This window comes from Cygnus atratus, chromosome 4 (assembly GCF_013377495.2).
Source record: "Cygnus atratus isolate AKBS03 ecotype Queensland, Australia chromosome 4, CAtr_DNAZoo_HiC_assembly, whole genome shotgun sequence".
Lineage (NCBI taxonomy): Eukaryota > Metazoa > Chordata > Aves > Anseriformes > Anatidae > Cygnus > Cygnus atratus.
The window spans coordinates 68,057,193-68,080,920 of record NC_066365.1 but is presented as its reverse complement, the minus strand read 5'-3'; the positions used below and the strand labels follow the sequence as shown (position 1 = coordinate 68,080,920).

General features: G+C 38.1%; 1 protein-coding gene across 1 annotated transcript; it reads right to left on the bottom strand.

The window, feature by feature from the left end:
* Positions 1-394: 394 nt before the first annotated feature.
* Positions 395-23,688, bottom strand: NOP14 (NOP14 nucleolar protein). The gene is made up of 18 exons (XM_035547414.2): positions 23,187-23,688; positions 20,950-21,084; positions 19,566-19,707; positions 18,849-18,994; positions 18,297-18,434; positions 16,650-16,772; positions 15,291-15,422; positions 13,660-14,002; positions 12,227-12,357; positions 11,882-11,967; positions 10,117-10,252; positions 8,203-8,304; positions 7,428-7,581; positions 4,529-4,688; positions 3,660-3,807; positions 2,569-2,687; positions 1,157-1,312; positions 395-809 (listed from the first exon to the last, which is right to left on the bottom strand). Exons 1-18 carry the CDS (start codon positions 23,382-23,384, stop codon positions 710-712), a joined length of 2,649 nt encoding a protein of 882 aa, XP_035403307.1. The 5' UTR covers positions 23,385-23,688; the 3' UTR covers positions 395-709.
* Between the last annotated feature and the right edge of the window lie 40 nt (positions 23,689-23,728).

Genomic DNA, 23,728 nt, shown 5'->3' with positions numbered 1-23,728 from the left:
AGCAGATGTTTTCCTACAGTTGTGCTGGGCTCACGATTCTCAGTAATTCTCAGTAATTACACATAAGTGATAAAATAAGTGGAAGAGAATTAAAGATGTCACTGTCATCGTAAATCAGACTGTTATGTTTATGCTGAAACAGTGAACTGCCCTAGATTATTGAGAATTTCAGAGCTAAACGTGATCCCAAAATTACTGAAGACAAAAAATGGATGTACAACTTCAGCAAAGGACTTCTGCTTGAAAACCAATGCCGTTAGTCCACCAAAACCAAGAATTAGAGTATCCCAATGCTACAGACTAATTAAAATGTTACTGCTGAAGTTACAGGTATACTACCAGTACCTGAGCTGCTTGCAGTTATTATTAAAGAAATACCGAGGATTTTTGCTGTACATTTCTTTTTTATTCAAAATAGTCTAAAACTTGTTTACACACTCTTGAGAATTCTAATTATTTACCCAAATATACTGTTGCTAAAATAAACAGAAGCATACCACATACAAAAATGTTATTTTATTTTTTTTTCTTACGAAAACCTGTGGATTTATCCAATAAGCAGGTTCACTTTTTCAGACAGACCTGATGATGTTGTTTTCCTCAAAAGGAATACATCCAACCAACGCAACTAAAATCTGTGCAAAAGCCATAGAATTGGGTCATTTTATACGTCAGTAAAACCAAACTTTCTGTCCGTAGATAGTCCCAATTAATTCTTCATTTTTTTCCTTTTCATTGCTTTCCATTCACCCTCCTGTGTAGCAAGGCTACTAAGAAGCTCTTTCACTTTTCTCTTTCTGGCTGAATCTCTGTAAAGCAAACAATAAACATGTTAAATATTTCAGGGAGATTATATTAGGGAAAATAAGTAAGTACATTTAGACTGTAGTCATTAATTTATAAAAAGCCCCACAAATCTTAAATTTCACTGACATACACTTTACATAACAACTTTCTGCATATTCTTAACTAGCGAAATGAAACTGCGAAGTTGAAAGTTAATATAATCTCTGACAAAAATACCCGTTTTCCCTAAATTGCCAACTTTTATTTATTTAAAATTTTGTATTAATCGTTCTTGTCAGTCTCATCACACAGCAAAGAAATGGACAGAAGAACAACTCTTAAACTGGTGCTGAAGAAAAGGCTATATTACCTCTCCATGATTTCTGAAAGTTGCATTCTAGCCAGAAACTGGTTATCCTTCCGAATCTCACGAACAGCTCCCTTAAATTCACGTTTATGCTTGTGAATCAACCGCTTTCTTTCTTGCTCCTTCTTGTTGCTTCCCTGCTTTCTTCCAAACTCTAAACTGAAATGAAAATGTGTATATGTGAGCACAGAACACCCTACCAAAAAGGACTTTATGTATATAAGGAGTGAATTTTTGTCCAAACACTAATGGTATTTTTATTCCTGCATATTATGTAATCGACTTGCAAAATAAGGAGCTGCCTCAGAGAACATACTGGAAAAACGCTCACCAGACTTTCTAACCGCATGTCATCATCATGCAGATGACAAGCAGATAACATTTTCCAGAAAACAGATACGCTTCAATCCCCCCCATATGTAGCCTGCATTTTGTTAAGACTGAAAAGCTAACGCAGATAAATAAAAGATGTCTGGAGAAAGATGGAATCTCCCAATGTATCTTAAGTTTTTGCAGACTTCCTCTACAGACGAATTCTGAAGAAACGGTCTCATCAGTTAACTTGGTGATAAATGTGTATGGCAGAGGAGAGCTGTCCTCTTCAATTAGCAGAATAAGTAAGACGCAGTTATGCCCTTGTAGATAACAAACAGGCCTAAATGAGTCAGCAGCCAATATAAGGCAGACTTCCTGAATCAGAACACAGTTCTATTATCTACAAAAGGAAATTAGTGTTATTTAAATTTAATTCCAAACCAGAATATAAAAGTGCACATGATCACTGTAAGGTCTATAAAAAGAAGAAAGCTCCATGTTTTTTTGTCATTGCTACTGTTGAAAGGTAGAAAATTGCTTGCGAATGAGGAATGGGGCAATCGAGTATGCCTAAAGGAATGCTTAATCTGACATATTATTTGTTATGTTCCGTGATACAGAGTACAGGAGTATCTTGCCTGACCTACTGCACCCGTGAAACAACCCTCAAAATTTCACCACCCATCTTTACCTTTATATATTTCAGCATGATTTTTACAAACAACTCACTATTGTTCTTGAGACTGAAATGCTTTTACAGAGCACATGGTAAAACATCAGATAATAACAACCCCTTCTCAACTGGAAATTTATTAATTTTTAACTGATTATATGGGCAAGAGCTGATTTCCAGTGCTATTTTCTCCTCTCAAGATAATCTTTGCTCTATTTCTTAGAATTCCTCCTTCCTTCTTCTTTCCCTTCCTACCACCCAAGTAGCTGGTCCTTTGCAGTTTGTGCATAAAATGCAACACAGAAACAGTTAGCTGGTTTAAGTCCTGTTTTCCAAATCTGTTTAGTCTACTGAAAATCTCAATGTTTACATACACTTTTTCTTTCGCATACACTTTTTCTTTTGCACTAAGCATTGCTTTACTTACACTTTCACAATCTTAGGCGTATACTGTTTCAATGGCACTGGCTTCTTTTTCTCACAGACCAATGGAGTATAGTGCTTTGCTTTGTTCTCTAGCTCTTTCAGAGCACTGTGATACCATTCCTGAAAACGCAAATCAATTTACAACTTTAAAAGTGTTTCAGACACACCATAATTCACAACTTATGGTAAATTTAATCAAAAGTAATGTCCTCCCCACATGTTCGTTTTCCAAGTAAAATTATTGCTTTTCTTTAGGACATTGCTAACACTGAAATGCTGTAAGCCTTCCAGGCTGGATAATTTTTAAACACTTCAGCAATACTATTAAGATGGTAACATGGACAATAAGAAAGGTCTGCAAACAGTTTCACCTAACAGAGGAATAAGGAAGACTGAAGCCAGTTAAATTCAAGAGCCTGCCTTTCAGAGTCATTCTAAGGATGACTGTTAATTTTATTTTGATGATAAAAAAAAAATAGGCCATTTTGCATCACCTATATTACAAAATCTTGTTCTCTAAGGACATTTCATGATGCCTCTTTGAGGAGAGGACAATTCTGCTATATCCAGAAAAGACAGATTAAAAAGTATACTTAAAACTCATTGTTAGACAAATAAACAACTGACCTCACTTAAGTGAGGTAGCTGACCAGGTATATTTAGTTTAATTTTTCTGAGACAGTTACAAATACTATCTCATCGTCTTGGTACGTGTATTGGTTGTAGTAAGGTCTTACATCCTCATTACAAAAGTACAGGAGCAACTGGATGACCAGACTACTAGTCTTATAAATTAAGCCACAGAATGCTACATTATTACAGCTCAAAGTGCTATTCTCCTCAATTAGAGAGATAAGATATACAATGAAAAAGATATTTTCTTAATATTCTCCACTCTTCTTTGGTTTCTCCAAAGAAACATCATTACGATTTCTGAAGAACGATTAAGGCAAATGCTTGACCCTTGTGACCATCTCACTGATGCTTATACTTTTTGTTGTTGTTTAACCACAGATGAAGATCACTGAATTTATTAACGAACCAATCAAACCAATTATTTCATTCTTAATTTCATTCTTAAGGAACACCTACCTGCATTTTTTCAGGATATTCATTCACTGGCACATGTTGCGTAAGAAGTATTTTGACAGGATGCATTATTTCATGGAATGACGGTAAAGACTCATACAGAACTGCACATCTTTTAATGAGATCAAAACACAGGGCTAGACAAGATAACCTGTTGATGTACAAAAGAATATAAAAATTTCACTTGCAAAAATTGCACTGGATTTTCTAATAAAATTAATCAAATTAATTAAATTTGGCAGCATTAGCAGTGTCTATTATTAAGACTGCCTGACCCAGCCACTTACAAGGCTGTTCCTGGTTGTCAATTCAGACTAAAATTTCACTTTTACTGCAAGCAAATACCCAAGAAATCCATTAGCAACAAATCTTTATGTCAGCGCACAGAGCACAAGCCAATGCTGTGTCTGCTGCTTGAGTAACAGGTTTTTATACTGGTTCTAGAACCGTCACACTTCAAAACAGAATTAGTAATTTTTCTTTTTAAACTTCGTAACAAAATCCTTACTTATCCCTGAAGCAAGTTACGGTATAACAGATGCACAAATTAAAAAAAAAAAAAGAGGTCAGATGTGCTTAATGAACATATTTAATTGTAGTCTTTTCTAACTTTAGGATTTGATTACTTCAGTGTCTCTTCTAACATGATATTTGTATGTAAATACAGTATTTGCTTCAGAAGAGCATGACGGTTCAAAGTACTGAGCATGTCCTCTGTCTCTGCATCATTTCATCAGTCCACAGCTGTACAGAAAAGGAATGGAAGGGCTGAGCACTCCAACAAATGCTTTGTGTAATGTTCTGACAGAAGATTAATATTTCCTATGCATAAAAATAAAGCAGAACATCTCACTGCTCTTACTCTTACATACCTGATATGATTCACTTCTGTTCTGCTGGCTTCCTTTAATCTATTCACAATACTCAATGGCAAATTTTGCTTCTGCCAACTTTCCAAATCCTTCTTATCACACACCAAAAGCAGTTCTAAATTCTTCCCCATTGGTGTGAACGGATGCACTACAGTATAGCCTAATAACCAAGAATAATAATCATAAACAAATCAATTCTCAGCATTACGTCTGAAGAAGTTTTTAACCATGCTGCCTTAAAACAAAACAAACAAACAAAAACCACCTTTATCAGTACAAGGCTTTTCTAAAATAATGGACCACAGGCACAATCCTAAGTATGTACGGGGAGAGAGAAGACTAGAGAAGATGCCTGCCCTGTGGGGAACAGGATGGACACTTAAACTGCCAGTGAGGGTGAAGCATTGGATACGCTTAAGAGGAAAAGGCAAGGAACAGGACTTTCCATTGGAGTTATGAGTAGAAGACTTTGACCAGAAAGTGGGCAAGCAGCAGAGCAAGCACGAGAAGGGAAAGCTCCCAGTTACTGCACAGCGCTGAGCCTCTCCAGTGACCTCTTGGCAGGGACCCTCAGATGCATGCTGTAAAGTCCCCTCCCACTCCAGCTAAGCAGTTTTAAGATGTGAAGTAAATGCAGAATACACACTGGGGCTGGCATTACAGAAAAGACTTGAGAATCATTGTGCTAAATAAGCTGATCTGTGCAAATGGTACTTGCAGACCAATGTGAAAGAAATATTTGTGGAGTTTCATGTTTAAGGTAGAGTAATTTGCAGTCCCTGCGCTGGAGTTTTTTTTTTCCTTAAGTCCGGCAAGCTTACGGTTGAACTTACTTCAAAACTTTATTATTATCAGCTTTACTTGTGAGAGGACAGCATCTTTCATTACCAATTCCATTAGCTGAGGCTATCAACAAAGACAATTCTTTCCCACTCCCTCCCCCTTCAGCTTTTCTACTTTCTTTTTTTTTTTTTTTTTTTAAAGTCGAAACCAGGTCAAAACCTGTACTTCAGTCTTTTACGAAGTTCTATTCTCTATCGTTTCTCCACGTGAGAAATTCTCCATGTGAGAAATGGCCACACTTGCAAAATGAAATCAGAAAGAGTTCTATTTGCTAATGTTATGTATTGTCAAAATTGAACCCAAAGAAATTTGTGGTGTGATAGTATATCAGCATTCCAGAGAACTAGCTGTCAGCTCATTTTAAAATAGTCTGTGACGACGGCAAAACCATCACATTTATCAGCAACAGTTCCACCACAGATACTTAAAAACATGGTTGGATATTTAGTAACTTTAAAACATCAATATTGATTGAAAAACTCTCAGAAAGAGAATGCTGTGTCTCTAGCATATCTTTTATTGTGCTTTTCCTCACTGCTAACAGAAACCAACACCATGCAAATTTAAGTAGTGTAAAAACATTAGCAGAAATACAAAGGAAGTTAACAAAAAATAGTTAAATCATCAACCACTCCTAAATATTTTAAAGTAGTTCATCTGACTTAGAAAATGCTGTATGTCAACTGCACCCAAAACCTTTATAGAGCATATATTCCTAAGAGGGTAAACAAAGGATAAAATACTTTAAATGCTGTGTAATGCACCCACTCTAACCTCTTCCCACCTCTGAGAGTTCAGCTGTCGGTGTTCTGAGAATCCAGGGCTTTAGCTCTGATGCAGCCCAGCTGTGTAACTTTGGCTCACACTTCAGAGGAAACGGCTAAGCTGTGAGAAAGAGCTGGGTGAGTCTGCAGGGTACAGCCACACAAGATAATAAAGGTGAAACTGCAGCACTAAGCTTGTTGAGAAAGCGATCAGTCGTAGCTCAAGAATTCACAAGAAGAAAAGACTGTCAGCATGGAAAGGCATGAAAATCCTAAAGGACAAAAAAAGGGAGCTGCAAGACAGCTTAGTACCGCTGAAAACATACTGGAATGCTGCAGCAACAGAAGCCGAACCTTCCTCACCTAACTGATGACTACCCTAAGCACAAAGACTTCAGGTGATGAGCACAGTAATATTTAGCCTGTAGTTCATTAAATCCCAGATGTCTTCTGTGAGGATTTGCCAACAAATCATTGAATTTTTCACTTAAGAATATCCTGCCTGCAGTCTCCTCATGCATGCTGACACTCAGAGTGACCCAGGGATACTAGCACATGAATTAGTTCCTATGCTCTGACAAAGCTCTTCTAAGTGAATTTTTGTCACTAACCTTTTCAGTAAGAAGCGTCAGATCTGGAATAACTTTAAAGCTTGAAATGAGTCGCCACAGAAAAAAAAAATCATAGAAAGACAAAGACTGGCAATTAAAATCATATTGGTTAGCATATATGGCTAGCATATGGATCCCATTGAAAAGACAGCTTCATTCTCACTGTTGTCTGCACAGACTGCTAAGTTTGCAGTTATGTTACAGCACAGCCTAATCCTCTGCTTGGGGGGATAGCTGCCTTCTGTTAAACTACAATTCCTCGTCAAACACATAAAAAGGAAAAATACCAACTCAGTGTTATATTTCTCTCATTTATCTGGGTGATGTGGCTATTAGTGGATAAGGGAGGCTATTTGCAGGGTGCTCATTGGGAATCCCATAGGAACTGCAAATTTTAAGTGCAGTCCAATCACACAGACTACTTAGAACAACAATATTACCCAAATACTGCACTCTGGGCAATGCTACTTTATTTCCCATACTAACTTCAGTTCTTTCTTTCCTACCAACATTAGAGAATCTCATTCATAACAATATGTCTGAGAATCAAAGTTGTGGATGGCCAACCTAGCAGATGATTTTGGTCTTTTGTTCAAAATACTAAACTCAGTGTGAAAGATAATTATTTAATATAATACCTAATATAAAAAATAATTACTCATTTATTCTAAACAAACTCACCCTGGGCTTGCTTTTTAGGGAGCGATATGTGAAGTATTCCAACAAGAAAATTGATGAGTTCTGGTACAAATCTTCTGGAGAGAGAGATGTATTCCAGGAACAAACAGCATATAAATAAACCTTTAATAACATCTTGCAGTGTTGTGATGCGACACTATAAAAAAGAAAAGAAGAAGAAAGCACATCATGTTAATTAGTAAATGTCTATCCATCACAAATATAGCATCTCCCGCAAAGTAGAAATATTTAATAAGTTGTACACATTTAAGATCTGTAAAATGATACCCTTTGGACTTAAATGAAAACATACTGGCTTTCCCTTTCACACATGAAAAAGTATGTGCAGAAATGAGCAGAAAGTCTGTCAGAAGAGGTTTAGCCACTAGAAGGTGCTAAATCACAAACAATAAGTTCTTTTTACTTGTTTGTTTCTGCTATCTGACCTGTTCATGCATTTCAGTCCTACTTATGCCCCATATCCATTTCAGAAGCGAAAAAAAGAAACATCTGGCTGAAAGCAACTTGGGTCTGTGACAGTAACAGAACTAGCTCAAGACTTTCAAAGCATATAAACAGGACATTTGGATAGAAAAATTAGGACGTATTTTAACTGCACTGCAATGCACTGTGCTAGATAAGATTTTAAGGAAAATGAACACTGACGATTTTTAAGTACAGATCTCTCTTAAGTAGGACCAATTGCAATATAACTTATAGTTGGGGTCCTAGGAAGAAACAAGGAACAATATGCTGAGATTCAACATCACAGACATACCTTAGTAAGTAGCTGACTCATGTATATAAGAGCAGGAGTTACAACTGGATGCCAGAAGTCAGATGTTGGAAACAGTAGAGATGTAATTTTCAAATAAATAAGCTGACGGTATATAAAACAGAGTAAAAAGGCAAAATATAGTAAGACACAATTCCCAATTGATTTTACACATATCTAACTGTGATGTGTAAGTAACTGCCATGTAGTTGTCTAAAAACACTAAGACACACATCACTGAGAAACCTGATATGATACACAACCTATTTACTGCGACGACTGTTTAAGTTACATGAGAAAATGGACTATCCATTATATGTCTAACACTGCATTAGTTCAATGAGGCAGCTGGAGGAGCAACCAAGAACTATGCCCACCACGCTGACCATTTATGCCATGAGGAAATGTGATAAAGTTCTGCCCACCACAACCACACACTCTCATCTCACATAAAGAAACGAACAAGTGGCCACAGAGGACCTGTGACAAATCTCAACAGGTCCTCAGCACAGACAATTAAGTAACCAGGATCCTCAGGCACTAGCAGGTAACAAGTAGCAAACACAGCCAAGAGAACTAACCAGCAATTACGTACACTCTTACTGAAGGGAATGTCAGGGAGCTGTGAGTGACCTCCTGTCATGACTACAAGAATCTTAAACATCAGCCGCAGGGTAATTCTATAAATGCATCTAAGTGGACATTTACACAGTAAGCTAGACACAAGTCAAGTTTTATTGTTTCAGCTCTGTTTTCCTCTATTAAGTTTTTGTTGTAAATAAATATTCTCCTGAACTGTTTAGTTACTGAACACCCCTGATCAAATTAGATTAACTGTAGCCATGTGTAAAGTCTACTAACGCAACTGGTCTAAGGAACCTTCATTCAAACAAGTGCTTTGGCAACAAGACAGTGATGTAATTCTACCCTAAAACACAATGATGGCTTGAAACCTCAAAAAGTTCACTGAATGGAATGAAACTCAACAGTGCCACTGGTGTCTGGAGGGTGACAGTGATAAAGTAAAAAATTACAAGCTCTCTACAACACGTTTCCTGCAAAATGTAAAACATCCTGAATAAAGACTCTTCAAAAAAGAACTCAATATAAATGTTGTCCAAGCTGTAAGAACCAAGTCAGCCAAGTAAATCCTTCAGTCTATTTTCTTTCAATACCCTAAATCTACCATTAGGCAGCATTTCTCTCCCAGCTTGATGAAATAAAAACAAGTAGCTTCCTTAGGATTACTAACTTATGGTGGCTCTTTGAAACATTTTATTATAATAATCAAATACTCATTTTCCACATGCTCCACTTGTCAATTCCCTAACAGCCATTTACTTAGACACTGAAAAAGGAGTGTGTTCAAATTTAGCATGGCCACTGAAATTTTGAAATATTACTAATATAAGATGGAAAGGTCAGTCCCTTCACTTTGAGTCGTTAATTTAGCATCACTCATATCAATAGTACCAAACGTCGTATTTTATATCCAAACATTATTTCCCTGTTATTCTTGTGAACCTAGGAGACAGTGAACTCCTATGGAACACTTTTTAAATATTTGCACTTAACATAATTAAAGAAATCAGGACATAACTGACATCACTTTTTCCTAGAAATACCCATTGAAATGCCATCAGGAAAACAAAGAATGTTCTGCTACATAAACTGGAGCAGCAATTTTAAGATCTTTTCCCTTTATTAACATTGCTAAGTCACACTTCCACTCTGTAGAACGTTTTGTTATCTGCAGAGAGGCAATTTAAAATGTAAGAAACCTAAAAAGACATAGATGCTAATAACTTATTATATGCTTTGAAATGCAAAATTACATTTCCTATCATCTGGCATTTATTAGCATTTCTGTACTCATGTAAAGAGCAAGAGATTTTCTTAGCAGTAGGTGTTTGTTACCGTGTCTAAACCTGGAAATGTTGCACGGCCTTTGACTTCAATTGCTTCTTCCATGTCATGCGCGGCGTCTCGAAGGACAAACTTCATACTGCCACCGGCTGCCTCAGGAAACATCTGGCAGAGATTGTACAATGGCCTATTAACAAGAAATCTAAGTCACGATCAAGTTACACCACTGATCTTAACTAAAAATCTGATTTTTAACCACTTTTAGGAAGATTTCTTGTGTTCCATCTCTAACAATAACATATTCCCCAAAGCAAATTATTCTTAGAGAAAGAGCCACCCTGTATAGATTATTATAATAATACTTTTGGTTTACAGATGTATTTTCCATTGGGCTGTACAAGATGATCTCTGATTTGGTGGTTTCTAAATCTTAAATAAAAAATTAAGAAATTAAAAACTTTAAAATACACTCTCAAATCATTTGATACGATCAAAAAGGCGTATCTTTCTGAATCACCTAACTCTTCATTTTACTGTACAAAGGTAAACTGGCACATAATACTAGGCAGCTCTCTACTCAAAATACTCTCGGGCAATGTAAAGCACTTAAAAAGGCAGCAATGTAATTAACAAAATTGTTACTTAAAACGAGAAAAAAATACCCACAAAGTTAGGCCAGTTGCTGGCCCGTGGATGCTGCCTACAGGGAGGTGCAGGCAGGAGCCTGCATCTGCTTTTCAGTATTTTCGTTTGAAATGATTGTAGTGATATTAATAAATCCCTATTCTATAAAGCAATCAAAATGCGTTTAGACATTTTTACAAAGGCACAGCATGTGTGACTATCAGCAGGTCGGTGCTCTTGCTGATGAACGCAACAGAGCAATGCATGCTAAAGCTGCACATAAAAGATCTTTTAAAACTATTTATTTTTCAATATACTTTTTTTATTTCATGCTACATACAAATAATTCATTGAAAGAAAGTTGTCTAGCCTGCAAAGCCTAGCTAGGAATAACAGACTAGTTTTGGGTGGAAGGGAACTTTGGAGATCATCTTGAGGAAACCCCTGCTCCAAGCATGGCTAACTTCAAAGCTGCCCCAGGTTGCTTGCAGTTTTGTTGAGTTTTGTGAATCTTCAAGGGTGGAGATTCTACAGCCTCTCTGGGAAACCTGTTCTGATGTCCAACACCCTTGTTGTGAAGGATTTTTCCTTCCACCTAATTGGAATTTCCCTTGTTGCAACTTGTGTCCATTGACCCTCATGCTTTGCTGAATACCCCTGAGACAAATTTGGCTCTCTTTGTCCATTACATGTTTGAAGACAACAATACCAAATTGACTAATTCCTGCAAAATGCCTCTTTGGAACGTTTACATGGGCTTGCTTTAACACTCTTTATTTCCATTTTCCTCTAGTTCCAAACCTGAGTGAATTACAGAATGGAAACCCATGTAAGGTTGCACAGGCAACAGCGCACTGTCATTGCAAAGCTTGAAGTCCTTGATCAGCAGTATAAATAACTTCATATACAGAAGTTTGCATGCACACATGGTATATCATTTATTCACTAACCATGAAAAACATTTTACAGATCAAAAATTAATAAAAATCAAGAATTTGAAAATGTCTTGGTACAATTAATAGCTCAAAGAATACGTGAAGCAGAGTTAAAACACTAAAAAGCCAGAGAATCACCAGTTGCCTACGATCCCAAGAGAACTACTTGAAATAAACTACATTCAAAATGCCTCACCCTATGCAGCTTTTCTCCTAAAGCCATAATGTAGCAAAAGTCAACAGGATTTATTACTTACAGGATGAGTTTGTCAATTGCTTTGAGGTCTGGTAAATCCAGGTTTGCTAACTCCCCAATATAGTCCAAAAGGAAGCCAAACAGTTTCTGCAAGAAGCACAGCATGTTACAAATTATCAATGTTCTTTCACTGCAAGTATTTTTTAACAGCATAGGAAAACAGTGATACCAAACTCAGAAAACAAACACACGGTACATTGATTCTACTGCTATCCACAACATAGGAGCATATATATTTTATACTGCTTCCCGAATACTTACTAAAACTTACGCAGGAATTCAAAGTTAATTTCAAACCTTAAAATGCAAGACAAAACAAAACAAAACAAACAAACAAAAAACATACTTCCAACTTTGTTTTGTTTCCCACTGCAAGGCTTGGATGATTGCATTTCTGAATCCTTTCCAGAATAATAAGCTGTTGCTCTATTGTTCTTCCAGCCAATAAAGTCTTAAATTTCTCATAGGATTCGGGAACTACAATGTAAAAACAAAAATTGACCAGACGAAACCTCAAACTTTGGATATTTAATTAAAGTGATCATCTAATAAATTTCCAATTTGAAAGTGTTACTTTTAGAAAAAAAGGTACCATACAGTCTTTAAATAGTAACCTTTTAAACACTAATAACCTATCAATATGTATGTAACATAACCTATGAACATAAGTTAGAAAATAAGGTAAACATTTACCAACAATTAAGATTCAATTCATCCTGTATTTGCTGCTTAGGCTGAGCATAACGATGCTGACACCCACACAATGCATCAGAATTAAGCTTAAGCATACATTCAACCATAAATTTGCCATACTGCAATTAGCTCCATGGTTAATTCACATCTAACTAACTTTGGTATGAAAAGATATTAAAAAAACAAGAAACTTGCCACTGATGGAAAATAATTGTACAAAAAAAAAAAAAGACCTATTTTCAGTCTTCTGCATGAGTTAACATGCTATAAAGCATCCTAACTGGTTCCGTTTTTTGAGTTATTTTAATGTGACTATTTTCTGACTAAGACAAAATCTGAATGCTATTTAAAGGGTTTGTGTAATGTATGTTATCTCCTTTTGATGAAAAAAACCATGCATTTATGGAAGCTGTTTGAAAGATTGTTCAATCTTGTAATGGCTAATTTTGTTAGAGAAACCTATACTAGGACAAGAGCTAGTTGTATTAGCTACTTAATATTAATGAATGTTTTGTGTAATGCTTGGAACAACCCTACCTCCTTCCTCCTAGGCACAGACGCAAAAAGAGTCAAATTTCAAGTGTCTCCATTTAAAAATACTGCAATGTTATGTCACAAGGATTACACCTGAGAGTCCTGCTTCTCTAAGCATCTTCTCTGACGAAAATGCCAGTCCAAACACTAGAGAAGGAAACCTCTCCTCATGTAAATATAGATAACAGAATACTATTTAAGATTCCCTTATGCAAAACACTAGCATTTTGAATTGGATGCATTGCTGGCCTTCAGAAATGAGCACAGATCTTTCTGCTTTAACCCCCAATACGTATTTGTCAATTCTATGGCTGCTAGAAGCAGCAGAAACAGCTCTGGGGCAAAACAGATCCGTTTTCCACTGCTCACAGCATCATCAGTGCTAATCACTAAGAACAGGAGCTACTGACTCCTCTTGGAATAGTAGGAGATGGTTACAAAGCAAAATGTCATAGATGAGCAGGAATATTTAAGATCCTGCAGGAGAGAGAAAGAGACTGGTTATAAACCCCCTAAAGACAATATGGATCTCTGGGTCCGTCCTTTGCTTACCAGCAAATGTATAAGGAAGCTCTGCTTTGGCAGCTTCCATTTTTGGATTCAGTCCCTCCATATTCTGTGACTCATTTCCAGTTGTCTCATCTTTCTTCTCTTCTTTATTTCCTGCAGCTTCTTCTTCACTCTCAAGGTCAGATTCAAGATCAGAGTGGTTGTCTGCAGCAACATCCTCCTCATCTTCAGCAGCAGACTCTTCCTCACTTCGGTCATTCTCATTATCCTCCTTCCCACCTTCCTCTTCTTCCCCTTCCTCCTCCTCCTCTTCCTCCCCCTCCTCCTCCTCCTCCTGTTCTTTGTCCTCCTCTTCCTCTTCATTTTCAATATTGATTTTTCCATCCTGCCAGTAGAGAAAATAAGCCAGTTAAAACACTGATAAAGTAACAGCACTTTGCCAGAATCACCATGGAAAACTTTCATTAAAGGTCACCCTGACCAAGCAGCGAATGGCAGCCGTGCCAGCCAAGAAGGGATTTTAAGGAGAAAATGTGCATACAGGTATAAGAACAGTGGGGTATTTCCAAGGAGCTTAAAGGAACTTTAAGAGGTAATATCTGAGGACTAAAATAATCAGCAGGAAAGTAAAGAACACTAGCAGATGATATAAAAAAAAATTGAAGCATTCTTGGTTAGAAAATATATTTTTAAAATTACTTCGATGTATTAAAATAGTATATCAGATAAATAATTGTTCTCATCCTGATTTTCTTAATTATCAATTTAAATTCACATCCACAATTTGCATCCTCTGCTTTGAGGACAACAGCAATTCCCTTGCTACTCACATGTAAGAAAAGGATCAGTATGTGCACGTGCACCACAGCCACGGTGACTCTTACATCAGCTTTAAGGTTGTATTTGCTCTGCCACCTTAATCAGAGCAACTTCACGTGGAAAGGGTTCTTTCAGAAACTCACTCATTCTCAGGCTGAAATTCTGTGAAAACTGCACTGAATATAGTGCAAATTAAAAAATAAAAAAAGGGCTAGAAGGGCTAAGGCTCTCTCTTCAGCCCAGAAGCCTTCTAACAGTATTGAAGGGTACTTTGATAACAGCAGTACAGAGGGAAACGACTACTCCCCTCTCCTCCCCTCTACTCAACACTTCTGTAACCATATAGAATACAGCGTCCAGTTTTTCGGCCTTCAAATACAAGAAAGGTATTTATAAACTTCTGCAAGTTCAGCAGAAAGCCACCAAGATCATCACGGGGCTGGAGAACCCACACTTTGAGCAGAGGCTGAGGAACCCAGGCTTGTTCAGCCTGGAACCAAACAACGGCCTTCCAGTTCCTACAAGGGAGGTCACTGAAAAGGCAGACCAGAGGCCTTCACTGCAGTACATGGTGGAAGAAGGAGAAGCAACAGAAACAAGAAAGGTTCAAACTGATGATACAAAGAGAAATTTTTCCACAGTAGGGACAATCAGGCTGTCCACAAAGATTATGCAGCCTCTGTTCCTCGAGATTTTCAAGACAAGACTGGGTAAAGCCCTGAGCAACCTGGTGATTTCATAGCTGACCCTGCTTTGAGCAGGAAGTTGGACCAGAGTTCTCCAGAGGTCACTTCCAAACTAATTTTCCTACCTTCATTTCAGAATTCTGAGAAAGCTGAAATTTCAAATCTTACCTTGTAAGACAATAAACGTCTGTCATCTTTGTCCAGGATAAACCCGTCAGCTAGATCATCAGCTGACACGTGGCTGGGTTTCTTTTTAGTCTCTTGTTCATCTATTCCACGCATTCGACGTAGCCGATCTGCCTGTGTTTTAAGAGAAATACAATACACAGATGTGAGCCATCTAGATGAATCACGTCATTACACCAGAAGCGAAGCTCCCTCAAATACTACAGCTAAGAAAATCAGAGGAAAAAAAAAAGTTAACTAGCATTCTCCAACTACCCAATGAAAAGAAAAGGCAGTGACTTGACATACTATGGGCAAAAGCTGATGATAGCTTATTTTTATTGCAGAGTACGATCTGATAGCCTAATCCAATAATGTAAGTGATAACACTCACTTGGAAGGGTTTACATTGGGTTTACAAAAGTATTATGTTCTCACATTTTATTTATTTTTTATCTGCTTGGTTTATGAGACAATGCATCATTACTACGTAAGCTTCTAAAAGCAGTTTATGATTCTGCAGTGTTTATCTGTTTCCCCTATGTGCAACAAGTTTGCAGTAAACACAATCATGTCTTAGGATTTTAACATTACACTGAATTTGTAAATAGACTCAATGGGCAGTACCTGAAACATCCATTTTCAAAAGCATTTCTGCCTACAGAACCTGCCTTCTGTCTGCTACAGAATCTGCCTTCTGTATGACGGACAGCTAGACTGTCCGTCAAACAACAAGACAAGAACAGAAAAGAAAAAAATCTTCCTGTTCTGCTGTTAGCTACTGAGCTTTCTGAGGTAACATGAAGGTATCACATGCCTACAGTTTTAAATGTGTCCCTAGTATCCCAAAAGAAAAAGGAGAGAAACATTTCTTGACTAATTCACTCTTTCTAAAGGACTCAGAGCTCCACGTGGCAGAAGCAGCATGCAGCATTTCCCAAGAGAACCCTATTCCTATGCAAAGCAAAGCTATACGCATGCTACCACTGGGAGACTTGCGACACCAGAAGAAAGCAGAAAGTGACTTGGCTGTGCAGTAATTCTGTGCAACAAGGTATTTCCCCTTTCTGAAGGGCACCTCAACTCTGAATAATTTAAAACATTTATAGGCAATTCAAAGTGATACTGTATTTTTATTGAAGAAATATCAACTCATTTCATAAACCTCACTAGTCATGTACTAAGTTCTATGTTTTTTTCTTTTATATCAGATTGCAAACAAAACACAGAGATTTCCTGAATTCGTCCTCTGACGAACTGCAGTTTAGTACAGCCACTTTCAATCTAAGGTCAAGAAATGAATGTAAGTGGTCACTCCCAAAAGACAGGTTACAAAACAATCTAAAGCCATAAATGGTGTACCTCGAGCTTCTGGAGTCGCGCCTGCTCCTCTTTTGCCAATTCTTCTTCTGTCTTCATCCTTTCTGAAGGTTTTGCTTTCATCTCGAATCCAAGTTCTCGAACAATCATATCATATTCATCAGGCTAAAGAAATATTTATATAGTTGTTTATTAACTTAGTTTTATTATTCTGCTTTGCAGCCACCCCTCTGCCAGACATAACAACTAAAAAGTAAGACCTTTAAGAAATAAGGCAAAGACGATGTCCAGAGAAAGCCACAAGAACATTCAACTCAGTATTAACATAAGGAACAGAATGAATGATTGGACAGAAACTCTCCCCTCCATTTAAGTTACTCACAACTGAAAAATGTACAAATAGTATCATAAATGACAACTGGTTTACTTATTAAATGAAAAACTTCAAATATTTTTATTAGTAAAACACCATTTTCTCAAAGAGCAATTCGAATTAATAAATTCATAGTTTACATTTCTCTTTATAAATACTGTCAGACATGAGCTAAGTCTCTGCCATCTTATTAGTTACACAGATGTCTACCTCAAAGAAAACAAAAAGGGATGCTGATATTCAGTAAAGCTTAAGCAGCGTACATGGCAGAACAGTTACTAGCAGAGATTGTACTGGACTTATGAATACAGACTTCCTGACAGATGTTTAGATCTCTAAACCATACAGTGATATATACTAAAATTCAGTTCTACTGATTTTTCTTCCTACGTGCCTCTAGATGACTTTCTTCTATCCAACGTTAATGTTATAGAGCGTTACTAATTCACACTCTGCATCTCTGATAAATGTCAAATTGAGATTCATATGAAGCAAGGGAATCTAATTTTCCTTTTCAGCAAAGTACACTGACAAATTTTTTTGTCTAGTATATCACATTACCAACATACTGGAGTATTCAGCATATTACGAAGCATCTCAAAAATCAATACATCAAAATACAACCTTTTGATCCAGTATATTCTGTTCATTATTTACAATCAATTTTAACATAAGATCAGTTCATGAGTTCAATCTTTTGAAAAATGAATTCTACTGCCAGGGAACTAATAAAATATAATACAAAACGTGGACAAGAAAAAAAAACAGTGCAACACATTACAGTGCCTATTCTTAAATTTAAAAGTTTATTTCTCTTAGTATAATGTATCACTAAGAGAAAAAGTTTTGAGGCCATAACAAATTTATTCATTAGGTTAATATTTAAATTCCTTTTTTGTAAAGACAGTACCCAAATCACAACAAGGAAAATTTTGTTGTCAAATCAAAGTTGTTTTATCCAATAAACATTGCAAAGGCATTCAGACTAAGTCAACATTCTCAACAATTTTTATTCTTCAGGAAAATGTATTTGTCTTAATAACCTGCAGCTAACAGTGTTTGTTGTTCAACCTGCAACCTCTCTCACATTTAATATAAAATAAAAAGCAACTGGTAATTGCAAAAAGATAAATCATATAAATCCCTACATTTTTCCAGTTAACCAAACTGTCTTAAAACCGTAAACTCCCTTAGTGCGAACAGCAGGCAACATTTTATTTTGTGAAGTGATGAACTTGGCCTTACACATCAGACACTAGGACAGTCAAAACTACAAGTCATTAGAACAATAGACAGTAATCTAGCCAAAACCTTACCTTGGGTTTTTCTACCTCTTTGTCCTTTCTTTCTGACTTTGGCGTTTTGCGAGCCATAAGGGTTTGGATTTCTTTCCAGTCATTGTCAAGCTTTTCTGTGAGTTCTAATGCACTTTCTCTCTGACTTTGCCTCACTTGCTAGAAAAATAAAACACAAACGCAGCAGTTACGTTCAGCTGAACATGACAAAGCATTTAGAGCACAAAACCAAAATGCCGTCTCTAGCAAATAATTTAAAATATTAAGTATTTGAAAGGTAAAAACTCTCTGTGGCAGAAGCAGTACAGTTATACTGAATGCCACACAGGCTGCATACAGAAAACAAGTTATGTAAGTCAAGAGGAGAGATTTGGAGATACAAAAGAATGGTAGATATCCAATGCATTTCCTAAAACTTCGTCAAGGGCAGATGGACTTTATGCAAGGACCTCAGACTCTTTTCCTCAACAGCTATCTACCTTGCTTTCCAAGCCACTATTTTACTCTGCAAAGACAGAGATCACAATGCCTTCTTAACCATGCATAATTTATACATTAGGGCTAAAAACTCACCTTTTCTTGTTTAGATTTGGCTATCAACTCTTCTATGAGTTCCCTTCTAGATTTAGGTTTTTCCTCCTCTTCATCTTCCTGCCCACTTGATGCTTTTTTACGAAGGAGGCCTCCACCCCCTCCAAAGTGAGCAGCGGTTAACTCAGCTAGAAGAGAAAGTAAATTGTGAATCCTTTTCAAATCCATACATCAGTGCTGATGCTGCTGGGACAATATCTCCCTATTACTTGAGAATGGGAGCAATTGAAAGTATTTAATCATCCATGTACTATTCTCATCCCTATAAACAGCCATACCAAGACAGAGAGATGCTGGCCACATACCTCAGGCTGACAAACATTTTGTGTGAGATAGGAATATGTGTTTTTTCAACATCCAACTAGTAGTTAGGTGCAGAGATGCAAGAAAGCAACTTAAACTTCAGATGCTACCCAACACCCTCCAAATATTGGTAAAAATTGGTATTGGTTAATGCTGAAAAGCCCACAGATTAAAGAAGCTTGCCAGGAAGGTCGTTCCAGCTCAACCTCTGCTAAGATCCAGACAGCTGTTCCATGTGTGGTTAAGAAGTAATCAAAACTGGCTTAAACTTCCCAACCGATTACATAATACTCTTCCTCAGTGAAGGACAGTACAGAACAAATGATGAACACGTACCACCAACAAAAACAACAATGAAAAAAACAGAGCAGTGGGATATTAGCTGACATGTCCTACCTGACAACGTTCCTCTTTCTTCTGTGTCACTATCACTATCCACAATATCATTCAGTTTTTCAATTTCTGCCAAAGACTGGCCATAGTGAGTCAATTCTTCATCTTCATTAAGGTTATAGATATTTTTCTTTCCATAATTTTGCTAAGAATAGTAGAACAAACCAATTAAATAACAAAAGATTTCTAGCTTCAGGCAACAAATTAATAAAGACAGTACTTTCAATGCTAATTGAGGAGATTCTTACTCCAGTTCTCTGCTGTTTTAAGAACACTACCAGATCAATCTTTTCATTCAAATACCTTAAACCTTAACCGAGGGAGCACGACGCATCTCATACTAACGTAGAAATGAAGTAACTCAGAAAACTTAAGGAAGCTTAAGTTTTATCCGTATACCATTAACATCAACGATTCAGTATCACATTTCTGACCTAATGAACCTGACTATAACCTACAGAGAGCATGAGTAGACAATGATATTGCACTGTTCGATGTTCAACTCTGGAGACTGAGTATAATGAGGTGGAAATGCTGGTACTGCACATACACTGCACATTACAGAATGACAGCAGGTTACAGAGTTCCTCTAGTCAGCAAATGAAATGGCCGTTCTCCAGCAGTTATAGTGGAATCTCAAATTGTACTTGATGGTGGTTGCCTTTTTCTAAATCAATTCCCGAATCATAACAAGTCTACAACAAAGAAAACCAATCAATCAAATTAGAACTGGCTTTCTTCATAGAATTGTAGAATGGTTTGGGTTGAAAGGGACCTTGAAGGCCACCCAGTTCCCACCCCCCTGCCATGGGCAGGGACACCTGCCTCTAGCCCAGGCTGCCCAAAGCCCCATCCAGCCTGGCCTTGGGCACTTCCAGGGATGGGGCATCCACAGCTTCTCTGGGCAGCCCATGCCAGGGCCTCGCAACCCTCTGAGTGAAGATTTTCCTCCTTATATCTATCTAAATCTCCCCTCTTTTAAAGCCATTCCCCCTTATCCAACCACTGCACCCGCTGACAAAGAATCCCTCCGCAGCTTTCCTGTAGCCCCTTTTCGATATTGGAAGGCTGCTGTAAGGTCTCCCCAGAGCCTTCTCTCCAGGCTGAACAACCCCAACTCCCCCAGCTGGTCTTCATAGGAGAAATTCTTGCACATCAGTGCTCAAATGTCCTCAAATAAATTTCTGCTTTAGAATGTTGTCTTGCAAAACCAGAGAGATTTAATGGAAAATTCTGTATTCCCACGCGTGCGTTTTTTTTTTCCCTCTTAAGAGTTCCTAACATATAAATTATAAAATAGAAAGCATTAGCCTGCAAAACTCTCTGTTAAGGGCGATCCTACCAACCTGATTTTTTTTTTTTTCAAATTCCTGTTGCTATACTTTACCTGTCTTTCCAAAGTGAATCGTCTTATCATCTTTTCCTCTGGACTTATTGTAGTGTTATATTCACCAAAACGTTTATCTTTAAACACATTCGTCTTTTCTTTTTCTTTATATTCTTTCAGTAATGTTTGGGTACGCTAGAATAAAAAAAAGGAGATTAAATTAAAAAATGAAGAGAATAAATACTTCCAAAACCAAGGCAAGAAAGGCTCTAAAGTATCCTGGCAATATCATCTAGATGATAAGAACGCAGTGAAAGAGAAGTGAAAACTGAACAACGAAAAGAGATGAGAAGTTCATACGACATACTCAAGAGTCATTAACTACTCTTACAAGCTGCCTAGAAGAAAACAAAACATGGTACACTGTACTTCATTTTGTCACATACAAAAACTGAGCTTTGCTTCTGAAGAATTCTAATTTCAATCTGAAGCTTAGTATAAGAGAATAACATATTAAAGAAAGCAACAAAACCCCAGTGCCAGCTGAACCTCTTCTGGTCTTGTCATCTAAGACATAAAAAATGAAGAAAAAACAAAAGGGTACATACATTTAGTTCTCTGCTTTAGTGTTGAGCCCAGGGAGGTTATGCATCACAGAAGTAAAAGGAAGTTAGCAGACCTATATGAGCTTGTATGTGCCACACTTCTGGCACAAGTATGAAGACAGGTTTACTTTTCAGTGCCAGTGATCTAATTCATTACAAACATTTGATTTACCTCACTATTAAAACCCGAAGACCTTCGCATGTGACATTAAACGCTATTAAATTGTCTCAAATCTAGACAAATGGTAACGAGGACTGAAAGCTAAAATATAATTTCATGCTGAAATTACTACACAGTTCCTGAAGGAAGAAAATACTGGCTGTGCTTAGATTCAAAAAATCCGTGTTCATTTAGACCATGTTAACTGAATCTGATGGACAGGTATCTTTGCTACTGATAGTGCAATGAACTTGCAAGCTACTGCAGTGAAAAGGCTGAGTTTCCTGCGACAGGTTTCTGCAGCCCCACTGAGCATCCCGAACTCGCAGACACCCCCGTAACTGACAGCAGAAGCCAGGCTTCACTATGACAGTTCTACCTTCTGTTTACTTCCTACACAGAATACTTAAACGATCATGCAACTTTAACGCTGCTCAAGTCCATTAAAGTATCTTAATACCTTGGATATGGAAAAACACCTTTGTTTATAAATTATTTGACATCCTCTCTCATTGATTACTTTTATTCGTAAAACTTTATTTAATGCATCACCTCCCACAAGGCATGTAAAATCACAGTTTCCTTCTGCTGCACTATTTTTTAAAAGAACTTCTCTTTTCAGTACATGCTTCAAATTCTGTTTTGTTTTCATAACCAGATTCCATAGCCATATCAGAGAGAATCTCAGGGACAAACTTTTAAACTACAGTTTTTCAGTGTTAACAGAATCTACAGAAAATGTTACTTCTTTCCTGTTTTGTCTGCAGAGACAGATCAGAAACAGTTTCAGTGCTTCACTAAAGGATAGGGCAGATGGCTGGAATCGCAGATGCCTCGTATAAGACAGTATTTTCCCTTGCACAGCATGGATTTTGGTCAGGTAGCTAGTGATGCCAATAGAGAAAGAAGGGGAGAGTTTTAAAGGCATCACGGGTGGAAGACAAAAGATTTAATCTTCTGAAGTTGTATGAACACTCTTTTGAGATCAATGAGGACACAGCACTATTTTGCATCCTAATGTCCTTCTATAACATAACTATTTAACCACTGCCCAAAAAGCAATCAAGTTTTCCAAATCACTGGTAGTTTTTGCATGTCTACACAGTTCCCACTGCAGTAAGGCCCTACTCCTCTTCCAGGCTTTCACTACTACAATAATATTGCACCATTAAGAAACTTAAAATCCTGCAGCATCGAAATCTGACCGAGGTAACAAACACTCATAACTATCTGTTCCCTAGTCCAGTATTTGCATCCTGACCACATGTGCTGCTGTGTTCTGGTCCAGGGACATTTGAGAAGAGGCTCATTCCCACACACGTGATGAGGGCTTGCATCGATGAACCATGTGCAGTGCACTGGGGAGGGACATTTTGTCAGGCTCTCCATCGCCATCAGAGCAACGTGAGGAGAGATGAGGCAAGGTGAGGAACCACTTGTGCCACGCAGGACGGATTTACCTCTCACCTCCAGGCTTATTGCCTCTCCATCACAGCTGCTGTCCTTCCTCCCCAGTTTTGACCCCCTCTTACCTTCTTGATGGCCTTGGAGCGCGAGACGCCGGGCAGGCCCACGTCGTTCTTGGTCTTCCTGCCCAGGATGTCGAACTTCTGCCTGTTGACCTTCACCTCGAAGGGGTTGCTCCGTACCATGGCCATGGCTGACTCCGCGGAACCCTTGCCCCGGGTGGGCGCGGAGGCCTTAGGCCTCCTTTTCGCTGCCTTCCCCATTCTCGGGCAGGAGGGGGCTCAGAGGGGACAAACAGCTGGGCGGACAGACGGGCGGACAGACCTAGCAACCAAAATGGCGGCGGGGCAAAGCCCCCCTCAGCCCTCCCAGCCGCCCCCCCGACCAAATCGCGCGAGACTTCCCCCGGAAATCCCGCGAGATCCCCGGTGCGGCGCGGCGCTGCGAAGGGAGCCGCGCGGTGACCGCGCTCCCGCACCCCGCGTGCCCCCAGCGCCAGCCACGCACCGGCGGCGGCCCCGCGAGTCTCGCGAGAGCTTCCCCCAAGCGTCGCGAGACTTGCCGCCCTTCTTTCCTCCCGCTTTGCGATGACCCGCGGGGAGGTCGG